The sequence below is a fragment of the Protomyctophum parallelum genome (genome assembly GCF_964188405.1).
Source record: "Protomyctophum parallelum genome assembly, chromosome: 8".
Classification (NCBI taxonomy): domain Eukaryota; kingdom Metazoa; phylum Chordata; class Actinopteri; order Myctophiformes; family Myctophidae; genus Protomyctophum; species Protomyctophum parallelum.
This window is the reverse complement of record NC_139703.1, coordinates 32,698,640-32,709,348: the sequence shown is the minus strand read 5'-3', so window position 1 is coordinate 32,709,348 and position 10,709 is coordinate 32,698,640. Positions and strand designations below refer to the sequence as shown.

Here is a 10,709-nt window from a genome sequence, read left to right as displayed (position 1 = left end):
CCACAGAATACCGCTAATCAACTTACAACTACACACTTTATACAGTATAGAGTATAGAGTATATATGTATACATATATAGTATATGCCTATATACTATATATATATTATATATATTTCTTACGTCATCATTTAGAGCTAGTCATACGTATACTATATACATAATCAATAAAAAATAATTTACCAAATTGTGCCTGATCTGCTGGGACCAGAGTACGTGGTGTGTATGTAAGAAATATGGTCATTTCGTCATCATTGATCCAGCAATACGGGCACAGATTTGATGTTTTTCTGCGTAAGCCTCAAATGTGTGTGTATGTGTATGACTAGCTCTAAATGATGACGTAAGAAATACGTGTATGACTAGCTCTAAATGATGACGTAAGAAATATGGTCATTTCGTCATCATTGGTCCAGCAATACGGGCACAGATTTGATGTTTTTCTGGGGGGGTCCTGAAATGGCGGAACGGCTGTCACGGTTTTTGGACCAAAGTGACCACAGAATACCGCTAATCAACTTACAACTACACACTTTATACAGTATACTATATATATACTATATATATTTCTTACGTCATCATTTAGAGCTAGTCATACGTATACTATATACATAATCAATAAAAAAATAATTTACCAAATTGTGCCTGATCTGCTGGGACTAGAGTACGTGGTGTGTATGTAAGAAATATGGTCATTTCGTCATCATTGGTCCAGCAATATGGGTACAGATTTGATGTATGACTAGCTCTAAATGATGAAAGAGAGACACATATTACTCTGACCATGATTTAGTATTAATATCACTATAGTCTAACATGAAATAGATTTAAAATTAAAATTAAAATTTTAATTCAGTTTATATACTTTTTTTTATAGGCGTTTACATACATAAATTAGATAGGTAGTAAATAGTTACACCTAATAATTACACATTTCAAATGTTCCTTCACAGAGATATTGAGATTCCACCGTTTACAGAAAAAGTATACTGTATAACATATTTTAATTCAGTTTATATACCTTTTTTTTTCAACACATATAAGTGATTTATTTGTCTCTGAAAAAAAAAAGGGATCCAGAATATATCTACAACGATAAAACAGTATTTCTTATATAGATAGAAACTAGAATCATACTTAATACTAAATGTTTACATGTATAGTAGGTAGCAAATAATTACATCTAAACATTAATCATTTCAAACATTCCTTCACAGAGATACTGAGATTTGGCAGTTTACAGTGGGCGAAAACATTACATGCGCGCTCTGCTTGCGCACTAGTTGGCCATTTATGGCCTACTAGTGTGCAACAAGCAAGTATGCACTCGACAGAGTGCAGTTCTAGTTCATTATAGATCTAGCCTCTTCATTTTGATCTCAAAGTGCACCATGATTGAAGCATTTTCATCGATAATTTACATTCCTGATGTTGGTGCTTCACTGCCTTGCATGGTTTCCGCCGCCATTGGTGTATGTGTGTGAGTGGTGAATGGGTAAATGTAATGCACAATCTATGTAAAGCTCCTTGGATAAAGGCCCTATATAAATGCACCATTTACCATTTATAGGAGTGGTTGCACCACAAAAAAACCCACATACCTCATAACTATTGGCGTACTAAAAACCGTTAAATAACAGTCCCCAGATGGAACATTAGAATAAGTTGTACTGTATATCAATCATCTTGGTCTCTTTCCAATCGATTCCAGATATAGACAAATCGATGAGTGCATCGATTGTGCTGCGGGTTATTATACTTCCTGTGTAGCATTTCCTCCTCCTTTTCTGCCAAATTTGTCAGTCATGGCTCCGATTGTGAGTACTAAAATATAATACTCTATGACTAAAATGTGTACATCCACAGTGTGTACGTGTTCATTCTTGCTTGTCTTCTAAACACACAAGTGTGTATTTAGTGCACGTATATCAATACGTCTACTGCAGTAGTAAAAAGCTCTTTACTGATCTTTATTTACCTTGTTGGTTAAACCACGTTGGCTAAATGCTAATGCAGTAGAGTAGAGGAGTATAGGCTAGCGTCCACTCCCAGTAACGGCAACTTGTGAGGAGGATACTTCGTCAACAACACTGAACTTTTACCTGTCGTACAACTAAGTGTTTTACTAAATTCATCAATCACTGACTCGTGCTGCTAAACTAATGCCAGTCTGTGTTTTGCACAGACTATTTTTGCTGAGCCAATGGATTGATTGATGGATGCATTTATTAACAGATTGGAGAATTACAGTACATTTCAAGCACAACTGTTAACTGTGGACGACACCATAAAGTATTAGTCCATTGGCTCAGCAAATCTAATACCAGCTGTCAGTAAGTTGTCTCTTGAATAGGAATGGAGCAGACAGCTATAGATCTAACAGTTTCTGACTGTTAAGAAGCTACATGATTATTTTGGTAGACTGTACTATACTATTTCAAATGTGTGTGTGTGTGTGTGTGTGTGTGTGTGTGTGTGTGTGTGTGTGTGTGTGTGTGTGTGTGTGTGTGTGTGTGTGTCTTAACTGACTTTTTCCCTTTTCTATTTTTGACTTTGTTTACTAACTAGAAAAAGCCAGTGCTGAGGAAGCCAGTGCTGAGGAAGCCGGGTGGGAAGAAGAAAAAGCAGATCCTAAAGTACACATTGGACTGCACCCACCCTGTTGAGGATGGCATCATGGATGCTGCCAACTTTGTAAGAAGATTAGTTATGTTATTGTATTTCCATCTGATCTCTCCTACATAATGCATAGCAGCTGCAAAGCATCATCCCTTTGCACATTGCTGTCTATTGAACACAGTTCAATCCTGTGTTGCATTTGTGATGTAACAGGTCGTATTTGCTTTCATATATGTCTTTGCTGTTCATATGTATATCACATGACCATTCAATTTGGGATAATTGTGGGCAATCAATAAATGCCAGATCTTGTGAATCCATAATTTTAAGTGTACAGCCTGTTTATTGGACTATTAGATAACCCTCTCACAGGATGGCGCAACACCTGTCTCTCACAAAATTGAATGGCTTCAATCAGGTCGTGAACTAGCTATTCAATGATCCATTGTGTTTTTGATGTTCAAAAATAAAGCAACACAATCAGCTGCTACAGCTGTCACCTTATCATTTGGCACCGTATCTCAGCTTCTCACAAGTAAATATTGTGGGAAGTTCAGTGTTTTTGATTTTACAATAGTTGCTAAAATGCTGTGCTCTGCTGTACACATCTCTTTTCTACCCTAGGAGCAGTTTCTTCAGGAGCGCATTAAGGTGAATGGAAAAGCTGGAAACCTGGGCGGTGGTGTGGTGTCCATTGAGAGGAGCAAGAGCAAAATTGCTGTGAACTCTGAGGTTCCCTTCTCCAAGAGGTATAGCATTCACCTTTTTCATATGGCCCATAAGTCTTTGCATTTTTGTGTGCATAAGTTCCTCTTTCTCTTGCTGTGTTGCCAGTTTTGCAAGAGAAACAAGTGACCAGGTCTATGAAAACAACCACAAATGAAAATGGCTGATCTACAAGCTCACAGCGACACATTGTGAGGTTGTACATCTGTTATTTAAAAACACATTGAGAATAAATAGAAATATTTTGAATATTTTAATAAAAAAGGCACAAAATATGTTCAGATGTGGACAATTAATCTGGGGTTACTTGATGTGAAGAAATGTGGAAGCAAGCCCAAATAAGCAACTACTGTGTACACTTTAGAATCAAGCCCCAAAAAAACATCAACCAGTAACCTGTGACTTTACAGAAAAAAACAAGTCAAAGTTTGCTTATAATTTTACATGTCGGATACAGCAAAATGTACACATTTATGTTTATTCATTGCTGCATCAATAAAAATAAAGTGTTAAAAAAAAGGTTGCTTATAATAAGCAGACATGGCAACGCGGCCTGAAGGAAGCAAAGCACACACACAAGGAGCCCCAGTGCCTTGGCGGGGAAAAACGTGGATAGCATGAACTGAATTTGTAATGGATTTAACGGACCATACCATTGGTTAGCCCTACAAGCAGAACCCAATGCTACTGAAGTTTCTGACATTTTTGACGACCCAGATAGCATGGGGTCCTGTTCCATCTCTACCCTGCCACCTGGTACGCGGACATAAATAAAACATAAACACCGTGAATACGGCCTGTCTGCGCTCTTTTAGGACTTTTCTTCGTGTGAGGGCCGTTAAGTATTTTTAATCTTTGTTTGACTGATTTGGTCGCTTTAATTCTTCTTTTCCTTCCTTGTTTATTGACACCTCATTGTACCGCCTATCTGGCTAGCTAGTGGCGCTATAGCTATGACAGAGCAGATCAGAGGCAGGCACGTAGCCGGCACAAGCCAACCGCACATCGGGAGGCGGTACAATGAACGGTAAATAAACAAGAAGAATCCAAGCTTCCAAATCGGTCAAACACAGATTAAAAATACTTAATGGCTTCCGCTCCACAGGAGATATTCGCAGCGGTATGTATAGGTACTTATAGTTCACGAATTCAGAATAACTCAAACAAAAAGAGGCCGTCAAACGCCGCAGATACGATGTTACCGAGCATATTTATGCCCACGTTCCAAAATTCCCATACGAAAATATAGATACGCACAGGGACCCTACATAAAGTTACATCCAAATTTCAGAAAAGCTTTATGGAGGGTTCCGAGAGGGGCTAACCATTGGTCTGGCATGTTAAACTACTCATGGTACACTTGACGTCGCTGCCAACTTTTCCTAAGCTAGTTAGTTGAATTATTGTGGAAGCTATTGGATTCAGTTAATTAGTATACTATGGAAATCTACTTGAAGGAATACTTGCTTGATTTTAGTCAATCCAACACGCCCGATATAAATGCATGGTGGTTTGTCAATGTTGGAGACATGATGTGTATTGTCACTATTGTGGCCAGTATGGTCAAGACTGTACAATAGTGCTGCCAGAATTGGCCAAAAATGATATTTGAATATTCCTTTTAAAACACCACATGTCACAATTTTCAAATTATTTTGAATTTCGAATGTATATGATTTTAATATGAATATGATGTGAATATACACTAGGGGCAGCAAAGTTTAAAAAAAATGTAGGGCCGAACAGGGTGAGTCGGGCAGACACAAGGCCCTTTGCTGCATGTCATCCTCCATCTCACTGTCCTGCCATTTCCTGTCTCTTTTTAAACTGAATTGTTTCAACATAAATTGAATTTAGATGTCATGTCACCAGACTAGCCCCTTTTGGGACCCTCGGTTGCCTTTTCTGTATTTTGGACAGCGGTACCCTAGGGTCCCTTACAAGTTAATCCACTCTCTCCAATAGACGCAGCTGTACCACTGTCTGTTCACGGACAGCCTCGGGGTCCGTGCAACTCGCTGCAACTTTACCAACTTGTGATCTTTGCAATCTTGTTTGTTTGTCACGTCCAGGTCGTCGTACCATTGTGAACTTATGTTTCTCATGACCCGCACTACCACTTTTACTTATCTTGTCATGGATTGTTATGTACTGCGATCGCAAACTCTTTATTTTAATGCGACAGTGTGCAAATGTGCGATGGAACCCATTCTCTCGCGAAATATCCTGTAGCCTACACTGCAGTGTTATGGGCTTCTATCTCTTTGAGACCACGTCTGTCCACAGAACATCTTTACGCTGCGTATTGCGTAATAATAGAGTGTATACGTTGGTTAGACATAATAGTTGACAGGCATTAGTCCGACAACACAGTCGCCCCCAACTAACCTGTGGCCGCTTAAAACTCACCCGTGGTTCCCTACATGCGTGGCAGGTTAAAACTAACCTGTTGCAGGTTTAAAACTAACCTGTGGCTCTCGACATGCGTGGAAGGTTAAAACCAACCTGTGGCTTCCTGTGAAGTTAGGTTTAGGGTTTGGGCTTTGGCTAGGGTGTCGGACTAATGCCCGTCGGACCAAACACATGCATGTGACGTAATAATGCCTTCTCCTTCCTCGTGTGCCAAATGCCAACTTCATTCCACAATGGCACATTCTTTGGTTTATCCCCGATATTGTATGCAATTGCATTCACACCTGTGGTGACCCGCCTTCTGGTGCGCTTGGAAGCGAATCGAACCCACCATTTCTTTTGGTGAATTTGTTTGTTTGATCAGCACTTTAATTCAAATGAGCTTTCACCCTGCCCAAACGAAGCGCACTTTCCAACAATACGCTCCAGGATTATTTTTAATCACAGTAAAACATCCTGGTATGAATCTGCCCTTATAGCTGGGGGCGCACTTGTAAAGATTTGGATTTTGGTGACTAGAGAGAGGGGAGTTGCACCACTCAGTTCACACGGGTGTGATTTTTCCTAAACTTTTAGTATGTTATTTAGCACACCCAATAGTAACATAATCCATTGACAAATCTATTTTATCAATTATTTTGGTTTACAACCATAGCTATATGTATCTAATATTTGAGTCTGTGCAAACAGCCCACTAGGGGGTGCGCCAACGCGTTTGCACATCTTTTTTAAAACCTTTTTTAATATATATATATATTTTATCCCACGAATTTGTAACCCATTTTTCACCCCTGTGTCAATCATCTAATGTGATCCTGGGCTCTACACACCCTCCACCAACCTAGTCCCCATATATGGGGGACAAGGGGAGAGCAACGGACTTGAACTCATGCTTCCTTCATGCCTGAGTGTCCAAGTTGCTCCTTTACACCTGACAGGGGGGAGTTTCCCTGGTTGGACGTAGCACGTGGAAGGAACACGTTATTCCAACCAGTTCCTTTCCCCTCCATCAGGCGCCCCGGCTGGCCAGGGGGAGGCAGTTTAGTGACCAGGATTACTGCATGTTTTTTGTGAGGGTACCTACCCTAGGGGACACGGGGAGAACATGCAAACCTTATACCCATACCTAACACCACACCAAAATTCAAAAACTAGTCACCAAAAGCCAAATTATGGGTTCGCCCCCAGCTATTAGTGTAAAGGGAGAAAAAGCAGCAGACCAAGTGTAGAATTGTGATGATTTGAATATGAAGGATCCCAATGGAAATGGTTTTTATCATCTTAGCAGACCTTGTATTGAACTGTACTTTCCTGTGCTTGTTTCTGCAAACTGTTAATAAAGTATTCAATCAATCAAAGAGCCCTTGGAGGCCCCGGTCAGCTAACCGGCCCGGTAACAAGATGTGTTGGAGGAAGGCCCCTCTCTATCTTGATTGGATAAAGGATGGGCTCTCTAGCCAAACCTACGCTTTTTTTGACCCCAGGGGTTAACTAGGGACAGGGAGAAACTCCTTATATGGTCAGCACACTCTATAGTAGGGAGGATTATAAAAAAAAAGAAAAGTGATATTTGAATTAAGTGAAATCACTGAATATACCTTTTAAGGGCTTAGCTCATTACTGAACCTGCCACACATGTCTTAACCCACAGCACGGGTTTGTCTGACTAATGACTGTAAGACTGTTGATAGGCCTATGTCTAACCAACGTATTACCCCCCATTATGGGAACGTGCTTGACATTAAGGCCTTTAAATTTCATTATTTGAACGTGCTTGACATTAAGGCCTTATTAATTTCATCTATTGAAATGTGTTTTGTTTAATTACTGACATCCAAAATAAATATGACTGCTAACAGACACCATGCCAACACAGGACTGACATTTTATACACAATTAACCAATGTCAAAATATTACATGGTTCAACCGTTTTAATTGCTATCTCTTGACTCAAGATGATGTGAACCGTGCTGGCCTTGCTAGATTTGTTTGCATACTTAGAACTACTAACGAGACCAGCACGATTGCAGAAGGGGGACAGAATGGGCTCAGTTCAGCCGTATTGACGTCTCTTTCTCCAAGTCTTAAGAAAACTTTCTGACCTCGTCAGATTACCCGATATCAGATCAGATCAGATATACACCATATCAGATCAGCACAACAAAACAAAACCATCTATTCTTTCCATCGATTCTAGATGGCTCTTTCGCTGTACTGTACTTGTACTGTACTGAATCTCATCATCTCATCTCACCCCCTACAGTACATACAGAGCGGACGCCATAAATAAGGCTGAGCAATTACTGCATTACCGTTAATTATTTACTGTAAAATATTTTATAAGTTGACAATAAAGTACAGTTATGTCTGATTGAGGTTAAGACCTTTTCTACTTTCTCCCCATCTGCCAACAGATACTTGAAATATCTCACCAAGAAGTACCTGAAGAAGAATAACCTGAGGGATTGGCTGCGGGTGGTCGCCAACACTAAGGAAAGCTATGAGCTTCGCTACTTCCAGATCAACCAGGACGAGGAGGAAGAGGAGGATGAAGATTAAACTTTTAATACAAAACTTTTAATAAAAAAATATAAAAGACAAAAAGAGGTCTTTTCTGGTGTGTTCCACCCTTTTCATTAGTAAATGTTGTCATACAGTAGCAGAACAGCAACTACATTTCTACAGGATGATTTTTAATTTAAAATAACCCATTTTGTGAGTCATGTGTGTACCAGTAAATTAACATGGTAATTAATTAATTATACGTTTACCTTAGTTTGAATTGTGATAGAAAGGTGCAACAGTTGGAAGTGTGACGTCTCTGGGGTACCCTGACTGAGCCTGGTAACCTTGACAACACTGCTGTGCCACTCTGGTACAGTGGTACAGGCAGTACTCAGCTCTCAGTAGCTAATTGGCAGACTTGCTATTTTCCCTGCCGGTACCCTACCCAGAAATTAAGTTTAGGGAAAGGAGTTGTGGCTGTGAGAGTCAACAGGTTCGTTTGTAGTTGCCCCCCCACCCACCTGACAAGTCATGGCGCATGTCAGAAAACGTTGTAGTTTGCATAAAACCTTAATCACTGAAAACTACCTTGAGATAATTTCCCACATTGTTATATGGTGCATCGCAAAACGTTTTTCATTTCATATCCCACAACTATGGCATTGTGAAAGTGTCTGAGGGAGAAGTTTCTATCCGATTTCTTGTGTAACCCTCCAATTCTATGGACTTGCGAGTTGCAAAATAAAATGGGCAGACGTAGGCTACGACAGGCGAGAGCAGTGTGTGCGCCAAACTGGCCCCGACGTCGCCGGTGCTTGTACTAGGTAACTAGGGGAGCATGACTAACTAGTTGTGCTTGGTGAAATTATGGGATGGATTGTCATGGCAACAGACCAGACGTCACTATCTGGGCATGTGTGTTCCATTTTTGCCTTTCTTATTTTCAGACTGGAAGACTTGGATACAGAACTGTGGAGGGAAATGTGTTTATTTTATGTTGTCTTTGCGAGGAAACCAGTTTTACAGCAAAAAAATAAAAATATATTTTTTCTTATTTGAACGAGGAAAATATTCTCCTGTGGTTGGAGAAAGGAACAGGCTGCGGCATCTGGAGGGTTAACTTTCAGTATTGTCAGCCTAAAGGCTTTTGGGGGTATGAGATAAAGATGCCGGGGTCGCTGAGTAATGAAGACGAGGGACAAGACGACATGGATTTTGAAGACGATGTGCCAGGTGAGGGGAAGGAAGGGGAGGCGGGCTGTCCTTCACATATTTAGCGCCGCTACGCCTTGAATGCGGGGAAAAGGGCTTGTCCTGCGTTCTTCACAGCACAGGGAGAGGAGGAGGAGGGGTGGGGTGCAAGAAGCACAGTCATGCTTATTATTTTTTATACGACCTAGTGTCTTACAGGGGTGTACGGGTCTTATTTAGCCCGTCCGCCGGAGTCCACAGCGTGCAGTTTGGGCGTATATGGAACCACTTGGTCCGGAGGAAAAACATGCATGGTCAAGGATCGCATCCGATCACGAATTGCAATTGTTATAGCTATATTCTTAAACATTCGTAGGGTAGACTGTTTACTCAGTTAAGACCCAACTTTGTCCAAAACCCTCTCCAGAGATCTGACTTCCAGTAGCTTGGTCTGTTGTGAGTGATATTTCTCCCCCATTGCCTAGGCTATGCTGTATAACATTAACTTGTTAACGTTCGCTTTTGGAACAACATGTTAAACATGGACATATTATAGGCTAGTCGGCGACAGCACAAGTGTCCTTTATTTTTGCTTTTATTAAAAGCGAAATCATGTTCATATCGTATGGTTCTTTTCACATATTGGCCTAATTAGGCCATTAGGAGGATGACAGGATGCTCTGACTTGAGGTTTTCCTCCACCATTGGTCGCAGAGGTGTGAACTGAAAGCCACGTGTATACAGTAAACATTGCTTATCAAGTGTCCAGTCAGTGCCGCTGTACTCTTCACTCTCTTCAATGTTAGCTCCAAGCCTCCATCCATACAGCCTAGGTCACTGTTTTTGAATTTGAAATGCCCGGTAGAATATACAATTAAGTGAAGTAGCGCTTCACTATAGCTTGGTTTGCACAAGTGACAGAACTGTAAAATATCTTATCTGTCAAGTGACAAGTCACAAAGTTATGTCTACACACTATCAGCCATGTCGCAGGTGGCTCTATTTGTGAAGCCTATCTTATTATTTTAGTTTGGTAAATTGTAAATACGAACCCCACTTTGGGAACCACTGACCTACCACTGATCTATAGTATAGATCCGTTAGTTTAGAATAACCTGGAATCTTCTGGATTGTCACTTTGTGACTTATCTTTTCTGAAAGGTAGCTGGGAGTAAATTACTGCCTATCACACTCTGGCAAACTGCAAGTGGCATGGGACATTTACTATGCTGGTTATGATGGTCTTCTGAGCCTAC

The 10,709-nt window shown here is 40.5% G+C and overlaps 2 protein-coding genes across 4 annotated transcripts in view; both read left to right on the top strand.

Moving 5' to 3' along the window:
- Nucleotides 1-1,738: 1,738 nt before the first annotated feature.
- rpl22 (ribosomal protein L22) lies at nt 1,739-8,361 on the top strand. Its single transcript, XM_083770658.1, has 4 exons — nt 1,739-1,816; nt 2,568-2,693; nt 3,243-3,367; nt 8,172-8,361. The coding sequence occupies exons 1-4, from the start codon at nt 1,805-1,807 to the stop codon at nt 8,314-8,316; spliced, it is 408 nt and encodes a 135-aa protein (XP_083626784.1). The 5' UTR covers nt 1,739-1,804; the 3' UTR covers nt 8,317-8,361.
- A 924-nt stretch (nt 8,362-9,285) lies between these two features.
- chd5 (chromodomain helicase DNA binding protein 5) overlaps nt 9,286-10,709 on the top strand; it is a 73,477-nt gene continuing 72,053 nt past the window's right edge. For all 3 annotated transcript variants that reach the window (XM_083771590.1, XM_083771589.1, XM_083771592.1), the window contains exon 1: nt 9,286-9,495. In XM_083771590.1, the coding sequence (XP_083627716.1) occupies nt 9,429-9,495 (67 nt within the window). In that variant the 5' untranslated portion in view covers nt 9,286-9,428. The remainder of the gene's footprint in view (nt 9,496-10,709) is intronic.

Excerpts from the sequence above, each read along its gene's own strand:
- rpl22 (XM_083770658.1), top strand. Across the intron at positions 2,694-3,242 it reads TCATGGATGCTGCCAACTTT|GAGCAGTTTCTTCAGGAGCG; the intron begins GTAAGAAGATTA and ends TTTCTACCCTAG. Across the intron at positions 3,368-8,171 it reads GAGGTTCCCTTCTCCAAGAG|ATACTTGAAATATCTCACCA; the intron begins GTATAGCATTCA and ends ATCTGCCAACAG.